Genomic DNA, 18,486 nt, shown 5'->3' with positions numbered 1-18,486 from the left:
GGAGAAGAGTGCTGAGGGTACCATGGACTGCTAAGAAAATAAACAGATTTGTCCTGGAGAGGGTTAAATCTGGCTGCTCCTTGGAGACAAGGATTCTGAAGCTTCGTCTGACATACTTTGGCCATGTTGTAAGGAGGGACTAGTCCTTGGAGAAGGACATCATGCTTGGGAGGGTGGAGGAAAGGCTCAGGAGAGGAGGACCCTCTGGGAGGTGGATTAATTTGGTGACTGGAACAATCAGGATGAGTGTGTTAGAGACAATGAGATTGGCACAGGACAGAGCATAGTTTAGAGCTGTTGTACACAGTGTCGCTGTGAGTCACAAGTGATTCGACAGCACAAAACAACAACGACACGATTAACACCACATCCCCCTCTGCACATTCTTACCCCTCTGCTTCCACCCTCCCCCCTTAGATTCTCATACTCATTCTACAATAATGGTTTTATACAGTATTTTCCTTGTGGGACTTAGTTCACTCAGCAAAATGCTCTCCAGTTCCTGTGAAGTTAGGTAGTAACTTACAAAATCATTGCTCCGCCGTGCTGCATAGTATTCTATTGTATGAATGTACCACAACTTCTTAATCCATTCTTTTCTTGTCAGACATCTGGTTATTTTCATGTTCTTGGGATAATGAATAATGCTGCTATGAACATTGGTGTTCAAGTTTTCTTTTGAGCCTCAGTTCTCATTTTCTTGGGAAATACTCAAAGCAATGGAATAGCTTGGTCATGTGGAATTTCTGTGTTTTGAAATTCAGATGGGATAGATTCAAGGTCAAATTTTGGTTTTTATGTATTTGATTTAACCTCCTCTAGCTTTAGTTTGAACTTACATATGAGTAGCAGTTGATCTTTTCCACACTCAGGACCTGGCCTAGTTTTCACAGTTGATATTGAGCTTCTCCTGTGATTCTTTCAATTAAAGTAATCAATCTGATTCTGTACATACTATCAGGTGAAATCCATGTGCATATTCTGTGTTTCTGTTTCTTATAAAAGGTATTTGCAATAAATAAATCATTGACTCTACAGAATTATATCTCCAGTCTCATTTCCGTCACCAAGCCCATGTTTTCCAACTACTAATCCTTTTTTTCCTGTTCCCAATGTTTGCATTCTAGTCACCAATATTATTAATGAATTTTGGTTGCATATTCAACCAATTTCTGACTGCAAAATTGGTTGAAAAAGGTTGCATATTGGAGTATACTCGTGGGGGATTATACACCAATGAAAGAATTTTTCTTTTACTTTTCAAAGAGAAGAGTGAGCTGGGGGGAGGGGGTCAGAGAGAAAAATACAACAATGAATGAATGAAAATCCAAAGTTTCTGTAAACGTTCACTAAAATTAATTTAAAAATGGTTAAAATATTCCATTTCTTCCTCTGGTTGCTGGTGCATATATTTGAATGATGGTGGTATTCACTGGACTTCTTTAGAAGCCTATGGATATTATCCTGTCACTCACAACATTGTAGTTTAAGAAATATCTAGAAATGAATTTTTAATTATGAAAGCAACTCCATTATTCCTCACCTGTTCATTTGTGGCATAATAGATAACCAATTGATTCAGTGTCACTACCTCCGAAATAAAACATAATCAACAATATAATATCTGAATCGTAACATCTTCTTTCTCTTATTTACTGCTCTACTGCTGTTAAATCAGAACTGACTGACAACCAAATCTCCATTGTTTTCCTGAGGTTGTAAATCATATGAGAGATTGCCTACCATTTTCCTGTACAATCACTGGTGGATTCAAGTTGCTGGTCAGATGCCACCTTTCGGTGAACTATGTCACTAGAGCTTCTGTATTTGCTGCTAGTTTATGAATATTTTAAACATACTTTTTAAGTACATTTATTTCAAAATAAATAAATGCAAAAGGAAATACAATTTTGTGGATGAAAGGAGGGGGTAAAAGAAATGGGAAAGATATGGCAGGGACCTAAAAAGAAAGGCCAAGGGTGGGCATAGTTCAAAGGTGATTAATTTTATAAAACTTAATGAATGGGAATGATTATATGAAATACAATGTACTCAACCTAATATGAAATAAAAAATTTAAAACAAACAAAAATGTTGTTGTGTACTATACAGTCAGAACCAACCCATAGCTGATCCTCCAGTAGGTTTTCAGAGGAAGTGAAATGCACAGGAGGAGACTGTCCATCCTTCTCTTGTAGAGCAACTATAGGGTTTGTACAGGGTTTGAACCTTGTGCCTTCAAGATTATAGTACAGCTTCTTGCCACTAGGCCACCAGAGCTAAAAGGGAAAAAAAGTAAAAGGAAATAAGTATTAACAACCATAATAAATGGAAACTTGAGTAATTTCCTGAAATACTTTTTCTGTGTGTGCTAAATTACTGTGTCAATCATTTCACCCAGAGTCTTTCTGTCTTGTGCTGTCCCTCCAACCTTCCAAGCATAACATGCTTCTCTAAGGGCTAGTCCCTCTTGGTAACATGTCCCAAGTATTTGAGACAGAGCTTCAAAATCCTTGCCCCCAAGGAACGACATGTTTTCAGTCACTCCAGGACATACCTGTTTATTCTCTTGGCAGTCCACGGAATGTCCAATACTGTTCACCAGCATCACAATTCATATACATCGATCCTCCTTCTGTCATCCTTAGTCATTGTCCAGCTCTCTAATGCATAGCAAGTAATTGCAAAGACCATGGCCTGGATCAGGTACACTTTAGTTCTAGACTGATATTGGCGATTATAGCATTATGGAGAGGACTCTGGCCTCAGATTTCCCCAATGCAATTTGTCTTTTAATTTCCTGGATGCTGGTGCCAACAGAGTTGATTGTGAAACTAAGCAAGCTGAAATTGTTAACAATCTCAATCTCTCTTCTCCATCTATCATGATGCTGCTAATTGGCCCATGGTGAGAATCTTTGTTTTCTTATAGTCAGAGCTAGGAGGAATACATTGACTGACCATAGAGAATGTCAAAGAGAAAGTTCTAAGGGTACAGGTTAGAGTAATAATACAATTCGAGTCAAATAAAGAAATCACTTCTGAATTTCACCTCTTGGGTTGAAAGTAAAAGGTTGGTTGAAAACTTCCTGAAATTTGTTGTTTTGACAATCAAACGTAGGGTCATTTTACCACGAATTTTTTTCTCTAATGGAGCAACTGGTGGATTTGAACCACCTGTCCTTGGGTTGGAAGTACAATTCTTTGCCACTAAGCCACAAGAGCTTCCTGGCTACAGATTTCTAATGTCATGGCTTTGCTGTAGTCTACAGTGGGTGGTTGAATGGTATAGAGTTGCACTGTCAACCTAAAGGCATATGGTTCAGCTCCACCAGTGGCTCTGCAGAAAAAAGATGGATAATCTTCTCCCATGAGATTTACAGCCTCTGAAAACCTGCTGGGGGGTGGAGAGGTCAGCTATGCATTGGTTCTGACTCAAAAGCACTTACCAATAATAGTATAGTTGTATCAGTAATCCAGAAGCTAAAAACTCTGCTGTCCAGGACCTCTCCAGAGTGCTAATGAACAAGATTGTCAGTCTAGAGATGATAGTGGCCTGATCCAGGCCATGGTCTTCTCAATTACTTGGTATCCATCAGAGAACTGGACAATGACCAAGGATGACAGAAGAATTGATGCTTTGAGTTGTGGTGCTGGAAAAGAGTACTGAATATACCAGGCATTACCAAGAGAACTAACAGGTCTGTCATGGAGAGCGTGAAACCAAGTTTCTCCTTAGAGGTAAGGTAGGAAGGAGGGACCAGTCATTATAGAAAGATATTATGCTTGGAAGGGTCAAGGGACTGAACAGGAGAGGAAGGCCCTGGATGAGATGGATTAACACAGTAACTGAGTAATGATGGTAGGTGTGTCAGAAACAGTGGGATTGGCTCAGGATAGAGCAGGGTTTAGAGCTATTGTCCATAGGGTCGCTATGAGTTTCAGTTGACTTGTTGGCACATAACAACAATAACAATAACATGTGGACATGTATACCTGATCACTATTGCTGAGACATTTGCTTGCCTTTTTCAAATGAGAAACTTACATGACTCTTCTGACACAGCATTTGCTTGTCCTCACCACACTGAACATAGTTTCTCCTTCCTATTGATATTATCCACCGAGGTCTCCACCAGATGAACTGTTCCTTGTTTTGTACTTTGTGTGTGTGCATTTGTGTGATCTCTCCTATTCTAGATATTCGATAAGGACTTTGATGGCAAAAATTGTCTTACACAATTGTGTATTGCCTTGCACACAGTTGGTATGGATCTTCAATGTGAGTTAATTGAAATGAATGAGTGTGACTGGGTGGGTAGCAAGGCAGAAAAAAAAATAATGATAGCATTTATGTTTATTTCAGCCTACTTGTTTTTGGAAGGTCAAGAAGATAGAGAAGATACAGATGCATTATAATCCTTTTAATAGAAAAAAGAAGAACAAAGGTAAAGAGTGGAAGAGGAGAGAGCTAAGTGTCCTTGGAAAATAAAGCAAAAGATTGCTACTGAGATTGAATGCAAAGTTTACTTCTGACCTTCTTGCAAGCAAGACCAAAAAGGATAACACAGTTATATAAAGTTCTTATTAGCTCATAAAAAGAAGCATGCTAGTTATTCTATAGAGACAGATTTCTTTCTACCACTAACACAAAGAGGAATTTATTTTACAACCCCTCATAGAGTCATTGGCTTTCAAAACATAATTATCTTTTCAATAATAGTTTTATATAAAATATGTAGAATCTGTTTGCTATATGGCTATTTCTTATATTGATTTTTTTTATGAAAGCCACAGTTCAGAGGAGATATTTCTATAGAGTCTCATGGTATAGTTCAAACATCAGTAGTAAAATGAGGTTGATGTATTACATCTGGCCCCTTTGGCTATGAAAAGGTCCTGGAAATGGTATGTTTCAGTAATGAACACAGGCTACCATATTAATTATCAACTTGACATCATTAGCAAGCAAATAAAATTGTATTTAAATAGACTGTAAAAGTGGCTGGATTTCTTTGAAATTTGGTTAAATAGTTCTGCCTGGCACACACATTTTGTTTAATACTGGGCTTCATAAAAAGAAAAGAATTTTTATTTATTTCTTTTTAAAGCACACATACAAAAAGTAATCCAAATCCCTACAAGAAGACATCAACAGTTACTTTTGAGTTTGACCCAGGATGACTCCATTTGAGTCTGATTCTCAATCACTAATTTTCTGGAAGTAAATTACCAGGGATGCCTTGGTGGCCTACTGGAAGTTTTGATGCTAACACAAAGGTCAAGTCTTTTTGGTGGTTCGAATCTATCAGCTGCTCCAAGGGAAAAAGATAAGTAATCTCCTGTCTTCTGATTTACAGCCTTAAGACCCAGTGGAGGGTTCTGATTTGAAGGCAAAGAGAGAAAGTCGCAAGTAGACTGCATTCAGCTGCTAATCAAACTTCCAACCATTTGATTAGCAGCTAAGAGCTTATTAACCATGTGTGATATCCAGGGGCTTCTCATGGTTATAGTCTAAATCCCATATACATCTAATGATCTAAAGTAGATTCTATCATTTCTCAAATAGTCAATAACAAGAGCAACCACCAGGGAGTATACGAAAAGGTGCCTGATAGTCTTAAGTTAGCAAGTGAACCCCATACACAATTAAATCAGGGGGCAGGGGTTGTGCTCTGAGACTTTTCCCAAGTCTGTAAAATGCTAATATACAGTTACAAACTGGGAGATCGAGTTCTCTAACAAACAGACCTGACTTGGAGATAAGCCTGCAAAAAATTTTTTATGAAGTGCTCTTAAGATCAGTACCTATAGAAATATCTATGAGGAGTTCTGAAGTGGAGATAATGTTTTAGAGATATTCCAAGTTGGGTACAGGAAGTGTAACTGGACAAGTAAACATGATAAGTAAACAACTTTCTAAAGGCACATTTCACATTTGCACTGAATTCCTGCTGGTCAATCTACATAGCTACACAGCCATATCTAGGCTAAAGAACGGCAGGGAAGGTTAATTTGACCTGGAGACATTTTTAACTGTATTTTCTCTTTTGGGAAGGAAATAGAATCTTTGGAGGGCAGCTAGAGATGGGAGTCCTTGAGAATACCAATGGATGATGTTCTTTTTAACTAAAAAAGTTGAAGGATATAGTCCACCCAGAGCTGTCTTGGAATAAAGGCCTGGCATGTCTACCTACTCTATGGTGTACTGTTCCGCTCTGACACACAGAAGGTCTCTGTATGTGGAAAATAACTTGACAACAACTAATTTTAAAACAAAGAATAGCATATAAGCTCTCCCTTCTTTGTTCTTAATTGCCTGAGCAAGAACAAATAACACAGAAGGAAAATAGAAATATCCGAGTACCACATCACAACTTTTCATAGTTATGATCAGTCTTTCCATGTATTATCAATTCACTTGTGTATGAGGACTGATGCACAGCTGCATTTCCACCATCGTGAGCAGAGCCTGTGCATGGCAGGTATTTAATGTGTACGAGGCTGTAATGTGTCATGAGATCACAAAACAACAAAGCTCTTGTTGGCATACCATGAAAAGCCCACAGTGGGGTGGCTGAGGAGTTGTTGTTGTACGTACTGCGAGTAGGAGTTGGCATTTTTGCCCTGGTGTGCTTTTTTGTCTAGGCTGTGCCACTGCCAAGGAGGTAGCTTTCTAATGGCTTGAGTTCTATAAGTATAAATTTTGGGAACTTCAGAGACATATTTCACAACAACTAAACATCTAGTCCTATCATGATTAAATCAGGAGGCCTGGTGGGCTGGTGAGTAAGGAGTTGTGCTGTTATCCCAAAGACTGTTGTTGTTGTGTGTCGTTGAGGCAGAAATGATGTATTGCTGACCTTCCAGCAGGTTTTCAGAGGCAGTTAATTGCACAGGAGGAGATTGCCCATCCTTCTCCTGCAGAGCAGCTGGTTGATTTGAACGGAGTGCCTTTGGGATTGCAGTGCAGCTTCTTACCACTAGGCTACCAGAGCGCCCACGGTATATTAGTTCAGTAAAAAAGATGATCCTCAACAAGATGGCCCTACACAGTGGCTGCAGCAAGGGGCTTGAGCACAGTCGCAGTTAAGAGGAGGGCTCAGGACGAGAGGATTCAACAGCACTGCATATAGGATCACTATAATCACTGCTTCACTTTACCCTTCAATGTCGACCACAGTGGAGGCACAGGAAGTAAGTCAATCTAAGTGAACATGTGGAAAGACTTAGGGAGGGAAAGCGTGTTGTAATGGCACCAGATCGCAAACTCTGCTTTCTATTAGAATCACCTGGAGAGATGTTTGGAGCTCTCGTGCAGCAGTGGTCTATTTTGCTCAAGTTCAGGGCCCAGCACAGTGCCTCATACTAACCACTAGTTGAATACATTGACTTGTAGGAAGACGTTTGTTGTACTTCTGTGCTCAAGAGGGAAGAGGATTTACTTTGAGCTGTAAACCTGTGCTAAGTACATTTCTATTAACTCTGTAATCCTTTCGCCTGATGTCGCCTATGGACGATTCTACATAAAAAGCTCAGAGATCTTAGGAACTGAAGGAAGAGGAGAGCATGAGGGGATTAGGATGAGAGCAAAAATGAAGGTAGAAAGACAAAAAAAGTAAGACAGGAGGAAGAGGTGGAAAAGAAAAGTGGAAAGAATTGAGAAGAAAGGGGAGAACAAGGATATTTTTTAAAATCTTGTTCCTATATATTTATAAATTTTATTGCCTTCTGGGTTGCTACTCACAGTGACCCAGTAAAGACAGAGGAAAACTGCCCCAATAGGTTTCTCAAAGATTCTTTTTGGAAAGAGTCTTCCATATATTTCTCTGGTGCATTGGTATTGCCACAGTTTAGGTGAGCAGCCAAACACTTACCACTGTACTACCAGTCTCCTTACATATTAACTAGTTATAATTTATTTGCCAAACATGGGGGTGACAGAAAGATGCTGTTGACATCAGCAAACATATGGTCTCATTAGGAGACAGGAAACAAGCACTTGAAAAGTTCTATAAAACTATTCATTAGTTAAAGAACAAAGAGGAGTAATATCAAGGATAGCACAGGCCACAAGGACAGCCCTATTAACATACGAGAGCTGGGGGCAGCCAAAAGCATGAAATCTGCTTTTATGGGTGGGGGGTAAATGCATACTTCTGTTGCTATGAATTCCTTTTTCTTTCATTTAGCAACTTAACATGAAAGTGGTGACTGAACAAATAGCATTCCACTCATTTTGCATCAGAAAATCTTTAAGGGAATTAAATTTTAGAAATATTTTTCTCTAACATATACTACCCGGCATATTGTTTATGAACACTTTAAGTAAAAAAAAAAAATTCTCACAGTCTTAAAACTAGCCTTTGAGCGTTTCATCACCATGTCCACTCCCATGATACTCGTCTAAATCCTTCTTTCTAATGGGCTGAATGAAGTCTTGATAGTAATGTTTTATGAGAATAAATAATGGGAATTCAATCCTTTCTGAGTGGTGAGGGTTTGGTCTCTTTGTTATCTTTTCTAAGAAACATTCTTAATTTGATGTGTTGAACTTTGGCTATACAAGTCCCTTTAGTGACATAAAAGATGCCAGCCTTTATAAGATGCTGACAGATGTTGTGATAGTTTTTACAATGGAGCTGAGTTTCCTGCTCTGCTGTATGCAATTAGGCAAAGCAGATAAAGCTCCACTCATTTTACTGGCCCAATGGGAGGGAGTTGGGCAGGAGACCCAAAGCTCTGCTTACTAAAAGGAAACACACTCTCTTTTTTCCTTTAACATGTAAATGTGTCTTGAATTTTGTATAGAAAGAGACGAAATTTATTTTACACTGAAGGATGTCTGCATAAAACCAAGACTAGTCAGGAACACATCATTTTTACTAATTTTAAGCAAACAGTTTCCTCAAAGGTATGCACATGTATGAGTTAAGGGTCAGCTTTTAGTGTCCTAGTAGAATTATTAAACACAGCACGCACCACTTTGGAGGTTGGCTGATGTGAATCTACTCAGCTCTCCTGTTTTACCTTTTACAATCTTTTCTGTCTGAACTCTGACAGATGTATCTGTATCTAACATACTAATGGATATAAATAAATTTTCCTCATTAACATATCATTTCTTCCTTTCCAACTTTAAAAACTTTCTCTGTTTTATTTAGCTGGGAACTCTGTATTGGGGAAACAAATATCGCAGCACGATACCCAGCCCCTTTAATTTTAAATTTGTCCAATCTAAGGACAAAACTAGGGCTTCTGGGGAACAAAGAACACTTTCTGGGGCCTTTTCCTTCACAAGCCCCATACTGTGGGTAAGATCCAAAACCTGACTCACATGTAGTCCTAGTATCACCCTGGCATGGGGAAAGAAGAAATCTACACAAAAATGACAAATTTCCAGCAATAGAGCAGAACAGTAAAATGTGAGGGACAATCAAAAAGGACAGATGAAACAGAAGCCAAAGTCTGTAATGTCATCTCATCTGAGGAAAAGCTAATACAAAAAAATACAGAGCTATGATACAACACCTAATTGGGTAAAACCAATCCATAAGACTCAGAAAAGTATTCTAGAAGAAATGCACACACTTACTGTTCTGTAAGATAGCCAGAAGGAACCTCTGTGTTGTGTATACCAAACCAGTAAACTTGCTGTCATTGAATCAGTTTTTGTCTCATATGTGTCAGAGTGCTTCATAAGGTTTGTAGGGCTTGAGTTTTTAGCTTATGTGGCCTTTCTTCTGGGGTAACTGTGTGTAGACATGCACCTCCAGCTGTTCAGTGAGCAGCTCAGCATGCTGTTTGTTCCACCCAGTGGCTCTGTATGCAGCTCAATGTCTCTATTTCCAAATTTCTCAATAAGATAGTGTCTCTTGCCCAAGGCCAAGAAGAAGTTGTCCAGAAGTAGAGCCAACACTAAAACTCATGTTCCCTGTCTGCTAGTCCCGTGAGGTGATACAATAGGGGGATAGGGACAGTGAGCTAACTTATACCGAAACCTAATTGTGTTCTTAAGTAGTAGAGTGTCTGAAGTTTAATTTTTCTTATCCATGAAAAATGAGAATAGTAATATTACTACAGTGTGTAGTACATTGTCTTGTTAGAACTGACTTGTACCTGACCCTCCAGAGGGTTTTTAGAGGCTAGTGTTCACACTTGTTATGCATCAGAGAGTTGGCCAATGACTAGGGAGGACAGAAGGAGAATTGATGCCTTTGAGCTGTGGTGCTGGAGAAGAGTATTGAGAGTACCATGAACTGCTAGGAAAACAAGCAGATTCATCCTGGGAAGGGTTAAACCGGGTAGCTCCTTGGAGGCAAGGATTCTGAGGCTTCATCTAACATACTTTGGACATGTTGTAAGGAGGGACCGGTCCTTGGAGAGGGACATCATGCTTGGTAGAGTGGAGGGAGAGCTCAAGAAGGGAAGGCTCTCTATGACGTGGGCTGATTCAGTGACTGGTGTAATCAGGATGGGTGTGTCAGAGATGGGAGAGAGCGGAGTTTAGGGCTCTTGTACATAGGGTCACTAGGAGTCACAAGCGACTCGACGGCACATAACAACAACAGCAATATAGTTCACACAAGACTTTCTCCCATGGAGCAGCTGGTAGATTCTAATCAATTGCCTTTGGTAAGAAGCACAACTCCATCACTTTATTGTATCACGTCAAGCCTAGGTTTGTCAGAGAATTCGCCTATGCATGATCACCTCTTAATTTAGTCCTTGGTTTGTTTGCCCACAATGATATAGAATAGTCCACTTTTGAAGCCTGTAACACTGCTAGTGACTGTTAATAGTATACCATGCTCCCTCCTACTGGTAAAATATATATTCTACTTTCAAACTAAAACTTGGCAGATCTCTTGCAGGCTGAGCCAACACTTTGAAAATGAAACTCTTGAAGTTTCTACAGAAATATAGTTTTTGATGATTGGACAAAAATTTTAGGAACTCATTGTTCAACACCAATTGATAGAGCTGCATCAACATCAGAACTGTTATGAATTTAGGCTCCATAGTGTCTCCGGAAAGAATTAGACAAGCCTCATAATACGTGAAAGGCATAAAAAAGTGAACCAAAAAGGGGCTAGATCCCTAGTTGTCATCCGTATTTTCCCATGACATTGTGGTAATTTGAGAAGGCAGAAAGAATTGACTTACTGTATATACTTGTCTGGTTCTTTAGTACTAAATGAAAACGAGAATGTTTTATTTGACCCCTTTGGGGAAATAGCTAAACTGGGCAGTTTGTTCTCAAAATCAATATCAGGAATCAAAATACTCTTAAGTCCCTTATAAATCAGAATACCAAAAGTACATTAGAAAGCAGATGCCCCAAGATTCTAGGTGGCTGTTAACACTGTTTTATTTCCTTTATACAAAAAAGTAGAAATGACAGGAAAAAAAACACTCTTGAAAAAACACGATATCACTGACCTGTGTTCACTGGGGATCTGAGCCAAAATTGCCCACATAATGGGGAGAGAGAAGTTCAACCAGCATTAGCAAATACTCATGCAACTGATGGAATACAAGACGGTGTCAGTGGCTTGTGAATGTCATGTGAGTCAGATGAATCAATGCAACCTTAAAAACCATACATTTATCCAATCATGCCTTTAAACAGTATCTCCTTTAAAACAAGTTATATTCAGATATTACCCAAAACGTGTTTCTTAATATATAATGTCTAAAAGTATAAATTTAAGGCATTCTGATAGTCCATTCTTCTGCTGGTGAGAGGATTTGTTGCCATGGTTCCAGTTCCTCAAGGTGTAGTCCTGGAAATATCCGCTGGTGTCCAAAGAGCAGCAGTGAGAAATAATAAAAAAGGGATTTACAAAAAGAGTTCTTCTGATTCTGGTTCAGCAATATGCTTTACACTGTAAGATTTCTTCATTTTCTATTGATGTCATTATGCCTAGAAGAGAAACCACAAGGCCAAAATTAGATCAAACTCTGGTCAAGTTACAGGACAAGGCCACTAGACAGCCCATCAAAAATGGAAATTATCCTCACACAAACCACACTGAAGTACACATTATTCCAACAGGCAAATTATTTTCTTCTCATATAAACCACTTTTTAAACAATAAAAGCAATTGACATATAATAATACATAGTTACTGAGTATTTTTTTTTCTGTTAGAGTCTGGAAGAAATTTCTCCATCTTATGGTTTAAAATTCAGGCATTCTACCATTAAAAGTTTTATCAGAGTCCAACAAGACAGAAAATATAGTACTGCTGGTCAAGGGGAAGTATGACATATTTAGGGACTTCAAGTTAATCATGATGGATTGAATGTATGCTTTTATCACTCTTTTCTTTGAAAATTACAAATCATAAACCTACATGAATAAATGAAATGTTGGTGCTGTTGTTGTTAGGTACTGTCGAGTTGAGTATGACTCATAGCAACCCTATGAATGAAAGATCTGAACCCGGTTCTATCCTGTGCCATACTTATACAATGTCTTGATACATCTGGTTGAGAGGCTTCCTCCCCTTTGCCAACCCCCTACCCTTCCCAGATTCATGTCCAAGGAACAGTCCTCCCTAATAACATGCCCAAAGTATGTGAGGTGAAGCTCATCATTCTTGACTCCAAAGAGCACTCTGCCTGCACCTTCTCCAAGACATATTTGTTTGTTCTCTGACTGTCACAGCTAAAAGGCATCAATTCTTTTTCTGTCATCCTTATTCATTTTCCAGCTCTCAGATGCAGAGCAAGTGATAGAAAATATGGCCTGAAACAAAGACAAACTGACATCATTACTCCTCAATAATTTGGAGAGGTCACTAACGGCTGATTTCCCCAGTCCAATGAGTGTCTTTATTTCTTGACTACTGGTCTCAAGAGTGTTAATTGTGGATCTAAAAACAACAAAGCTATTGACAGTTTCAATCTCCTCTTCATCCATCATGATGTTGCCTATTGGTCTAGTGGTAAGAATCTTTGGTTTCTTGACATTGAGATGCAATCCATACCAAGGGCTGCAGTCCTTGATCTTCTGCAACAAGTGCTTTAAGTCCTCCTTACTTTCAGCAAGCAAGATTGTGTCATCTGCATAATGCAGGTTATTGTTGAGTTTCCTTCCAATCCTGATATCACACCTCTCTTCATAGAGTACAGCTTTCTGAATACTTTGCTCAGCACACAGGTTGAATAGGTATGGAGAGAGACTACAATTCTGACATGCTTCCTTCTCAATTTTAAACCATGCAGTGTTCCCCTAATAATAGATAAAACACTATTTCAGAAACTGGAAGGTGGAAGGATATATGGAACTGATTTAACAGGGCAGAAAACCAGAAATCTAAGTCTAGTTACTGTCAGGGAATCCAACAGAATGATATACACTGTAAGACATTTAAATAAGTACCATATACTTTTGCCACTAACAGAGGTATTCTGTGGGTGCTAAAAAGAAAAATTATTTGAAAAAACTTTGTAAATAACAATGTCTATTCCAGATTACTTCTCTGACCAATGCAACCAGGTGATGGACTCTACTATCTAGTAGAAGACTGAGGATATTTTCTCTAAGGAGTGAGCCTGAGAGACTCTGGATTGTACTGAAGAGGAAGGTAAGGGCTATGGGATTAAATAAAACATCCCTACAGACCTCCTGTCTCATGTCATCTCCAGCCTGTCTGTTTGAGTTTCAGATTTCTAGCCAATTAGGTTTATAGGACTATGGACAGACAGGAGCTCCTGGAACTTGAGGAACTGACTGATCCCAGCAAAAAAAAAAAAAGGCTTACAAATATAATATTCATAACATAGTTATTAGAAATCAATAAGAAAAACAGAACATTAATAAAAATTAAGAAATAAGGGTATTCATATCCATACATTGACATAAACAGTCCAAATAAAGGAATGACCAAATTATATTTGTACTAAAGATAAAAATAACATTAAATAATTTTACAAAGCAAGAGATGAAACTATGCTTTAAAAAAGAAAGGTCAAAATACACATCTTTGCTTTTGACAGTAAAAATTTAAATAACTATAGTTCTATTTATAATGTAACAGGTCTGTCCTTGAGAAGGTGGAACCATGTTGCTCTTTGGAGGCAAGGATTTTGAAGCTGTCTCACATACTCTGGACATGCTCTAAGGAGGGACCAGTCTTTGGATAAGGACCTCATGCTTAGAAGGGTAGAGGGACAGCTTAGGAGAGAAAGACCCTGGATGAGATGGATTAACACAATGTCTGTGACAATTGCGGCAGGTGTGTTGAAAGTGGTGAGATTGGCTTAGGACAGGACAAGATTCAAAGCCTTTGTTCATAGGGTTGCTATTAGTCATAATTGACTTGAAAGTACATAAATACATCAATATATATTGTGAGAAAAATGAACAAAGGAAAAAGAAATTCCCATGATGTTCTACAAGAAATTAATAGTTATATCAGAAAAAAAATCAGGATTTCTATATAATGAACAGAAAAATTGACAAGTAAAAATTTTTCTAAAAAATTGTATCAAAAACATTTCCAAGGATTAAAAAAAAAAAACAAAAAACAAAAAACATTTCCAAGGATTAAAAGCACATAGGTCTTCAAACTGAAAAAATTCATGGAGTGTTCACATCCTATGATTGAAAACTAGCCTACATCAAAATTTTTGTTGTTGTTATGTACTGTTGAGTCACCTGTGACCCACAGTGAACCTATGTACAGCAGCTCTGAAACCTGCCCTTTCATAAGCCAGTCTCACTGATTCTGACACACTAATCCCCATTGTACCAGTTACTCTATCAATCCATCTCATTTGGGGTCTTCCTCTCCTGAACCATTCTTTCATCCTTGGAAACATGATGTCCTTTCCAGGGATTAGTCCCTGTCTGCCACGTGCCCAAAGTAATTGAGGCAGAGCTTGGTTTCACCCTCTCCAAGACAGACTTATTTGTTTCTTTGGGTGTCCATGGTATGTTCAAGATTCTTTTCCAGCACCATAACTCAAAGGCATCAATTCTTCTCCTGTAATTCTTAGTCATTGTTCAGCTCTCTGATGCATAGCAAGTATTGAAAAGACCATGGCTTAGATTAGGCGCACCTTAGTCTCTAGACTGACATCACTGCATTTCAGTACTCTGAAGAGGTCCCTGACAGCAGATTTTCCCAATTAGTCTTTTGGTATCCTGACTGTTGGTGCCAAGAGTGTTGATTGTAGAGCCAAGCAAACTGTAATTGTTAACAACCTCAAGCTCTTTTCCATCTATCATGGTGCTGCCAATAATCCCAGTGGTGAGAAACTTTGTATTCTTAATGTTGAGCTTCAATCCATGTTGAAGACTACAGTCCTTGACCTTCTCCAGCAAGCACTTCAGGTCTTCTTCAGTATCAGCAAGCAGGGCTGTGTCATCTGCAAAACAGAGGTTGTTGATGAATCTACCACTAATCCTGATGCCACACTCCTCCTTAAAAAGTCCAGCCTCTAAATGTTCTGTTCTGCATATAAATTGAAAAGGTTGGAGACAGGATGCATCCCTGACACACACCTTTCCTGATTTTGAACCATGCAGTGTTTCCTTGCTCTGTTCTGAAGACTGCTTCCTAGTCCAAGTATAGGTTTCCCATGAACACAATCAAGTGTTCTAGGATTCCCATTTTCCTCAAGGTTAGCCACAAATTTTTGTGATCCATAGTCAATGAAACTCAGGTTGACATTCTTCTGGTACTCTTTGCTTTCGGCCAAGATCTATCTGGCCTTGGTAATAATGTCTCCAGTGTCACAACCTTTTCTCAACCCAGCTTGTATTTCTGGTAGTTCTCTCTTGATGTACTGTTCCAGTAGTTTCTGGATAAGCTTGAACAGGATTTTGCTAGCGCTATCATATTAGGAATGTTGTTGTTGTTAAGTGCCGTCGAGTTGTAGGTGATCCTATGAATGAAAGTCCTCAACACTATATTAGGAATATTATTTGTTAATTTTCACACTCTGTTCCCATTTTTGGAATGGGAATAAATATTGACCTCTTCCAGTCAGTAGGCCAAGTGGTTGCCCTCCAGATTTCTTGACACAACCTTGTGGTACATCCAGGGCAGCATTTGTTTGTTGAAATATGTCAATTGGTATTCCATAAGTTCCTGGGGCTTTAGTTTTTATGCCAAGTCCTTCGGACCAGACTGAAGTACCTCCTTCATTACCATTGCTTCTTGATCATATGTTGTTTTTTGAAATTCTTCTGTGTCAACTAATTCTTTTTGGTACAGTGACGCTGCATACTCCTTCCATCTTCCTATAATGCTTCCTGAATAATTCAATATAATTAATGAAGAAAATAAACACCCAAATAAACCCTTCCATATTGATCAACAAGATACATGGTTTGAATCCCCCAGCTTCTCCCTGGGAGAAAGATGGGTAATCTCCTCCTGTGTGATTTAATGCTTCTGAAAACATGCTAGAGGGTCAGCAGATTTTGGGCCAGTTCACACTCCATGGTACACAAGAATAATGATATTGATGAATAAAACAATATTGATTAGCAATCAAGAGTTGTATAGAGAATTTTAATGGATACCTTGAAAGCAATAAACAAACAAACAACCCATAAACCTGACAAAATGAATTCACCGTTCTGTAGAAAAATAATTTCCCTCTAGAATTTCCCTAGGCAAACCACTGCTAGTTTTTTATAAGGGTTAACTGAGGATATTATATTATATTAACAGGTATGTATGGTCCCAATACTTTTTCTACCAATTCACCTCCCTAGGAGGGAAGACCTATTTGTCTAAAGAAAAAAGCCAAAAGAACTCACAGAATAATGAGTATACAAATTTGAGGACGACAGCTGTAGCAACACCAGAAAGAAACACTTGAGATTAGGGCTTAAGAAAGTGAACAAAATTAAAGAGAAAAACTAGATTTGTCTAAATACATTGAAAATTACTACTAGACTCAGTTGAGAATGTAGAAATTAAGGGAACAAAATAACTATTTCTCAAGAAAACAATTAGATAAGAAAATATACCAGATGCTCTGCTGGAGAAGGAGGGACAATCTCCTCCTTCACCAGTCAGATCTGCTTTGACGGTACATACAAAAAAATTAATAAAATAAAATTAAAAAAAAAGAAAATATGTAACATGAGTCAGCAGTGGTTAGTATGAATAAGCATAATCATAGTAAATACAGAATAATGATTTAAACTAAAAAAGTTATTTAACTCTACTGAGAAAATAATCAGAAAGCTAGGGATGATAGGAGAGTTGATGCCTTTGAGCTGTGATGCTGAAGATGAGTATTGAATATACCATGGACTGCTAAGAAAACAAACAGATTCATCCTGGAGAGGGTGAATCCAGGCTGCTCCTTGGAGGCAAGGATTCTGAAGCTCCATCAGACATACTCTGGACATGTTGCAAGGAGGGGGATGTCATGCTTGGGAGGGTGTAGGGACAGCGCAGGAGAGGAAGATCTTCGATGAGGTGGATTGATTCAGTGACTGGGGTAATGGGGATAGATATATCAGAGACAATAAGATTGACATGGGATAGAGCAGGGTTTAGGGCTGTTATGCATGTAGTCTACAGGCGACTCTACTGCACATAAAAACAACAACTGAGAATATGGAGATGAGAGAAAATTGTGTGTGTGTTGTGGGGCAAGGTATTGGGGGAGGGGCTAAAACTGAGAGAGATAAATCCAGTTCCTTATTAGAAATGTTTGGAAGTCGGAGTTGTCATCTACTTCCTAAATAACATGCCTCCAGAAACTCTATGAACTTGGATAAATGTTGATAGCTGTAGAGGGGCTTTGGGTCTTTTGTTTATAGGGTCACTATGCCTTATGCTTGACTTGAAGGCAATCAACAACAACAATATTAGAAATGTGAATTTTGGAACAAGATTACCTGCATTCAAATCTTGGCTCTATAATTTAGTATCATAAGTAATGTGAAACTTTGGGCAAGACACAGAACATAGCTGTGTCTGAGTTTCCAAACAGCAAAATTTGAATATGTTATTGTTGTTATGGTCCATCGAGTTGCCTGTGATTCACAGTGATCCTATGTACACCAGCTCTGAATCCTGTCTTATTCTTAGCTATTTTGTCTCTGACGCACCTACCTCTATTACCTCAGATACTGGGTCAATCCATCTTGTCTGGCATCTTGCTCTTCTGTGCTGTCCCTCCACCCTTCTAAGCATGATGTCCTTCTCCAAAGACTTGGTCCCTCTTAGCATATGATCACTGAAGATTAAATACTTTGCTATAAATGTTCTATAATTGTTAGTATTATTTTCATCGTTATTATAGAATGCCAAATAGTAAACAGGAGTAATATCTGGAACTAAAAATCTACTTGAGGATGTTACTTAGAAATACAGAACACCAGAGAAAGTGTCTGAAGGAGAAAATAAGTGGCCATTTCAGGGTAGTGGGGGTAGGGAAAGGAAGAAGCTGGGAGCAAAGGAGACCTAGTTTTTGTTATGACAGTAGTTCTAATAGGAAATTTACC

At 38.5% G+C, this 18,486-nt stretch overlaps 1 protein-coding gene across 1 annotated transcript in view; it reads right to left on the bottom strand.

Moving 5' to 3' along the window:
- Positions 1 to 11,352: 11,352 nt before the first annotated feature.
- SNCAIP (synuclein, alpha interacting protein) overlaps positions 11,353 to 18,486 on the bottom strand; it is a 139,657-nt gene continuing 132,523 nt past the window's right edge. Inside the window, exon 10 of the mRNA XM_006885995.1 lies at positions 11,353 to 11,925. Coding sequence (XP_006886057.1) covers positions 11,920 to 11,925 — 6 coding nt within the window. The 3' untranslated portion in view covers positions 11,353 to 11,919. The remainder of the gene's footprint in view (positions 11,926 to 18,486) is intronic.

Source organism: Elephantulus edwardii, unplaced genomic scaffold (assembly GCF_000299155.1).
Source record: "Elephantulus edwardii isolate Elephantulus edwardi_28Jun2011 unplaced genomic scaffold, EleEdw1.0 scaffold00046, whole genome shotgun sequence".
NCBI lineage: Eukaryota > Metazoa > Chordata > Mammalia > Macroscelidea > Macroscelididae > Elephantulus > Elephantulus edwardii.
The sequence above is the reverse complement of the archived record's forward strand: the minus strand, read 5'-3'. Positions and strand labels throughout refer to the sequence as shown.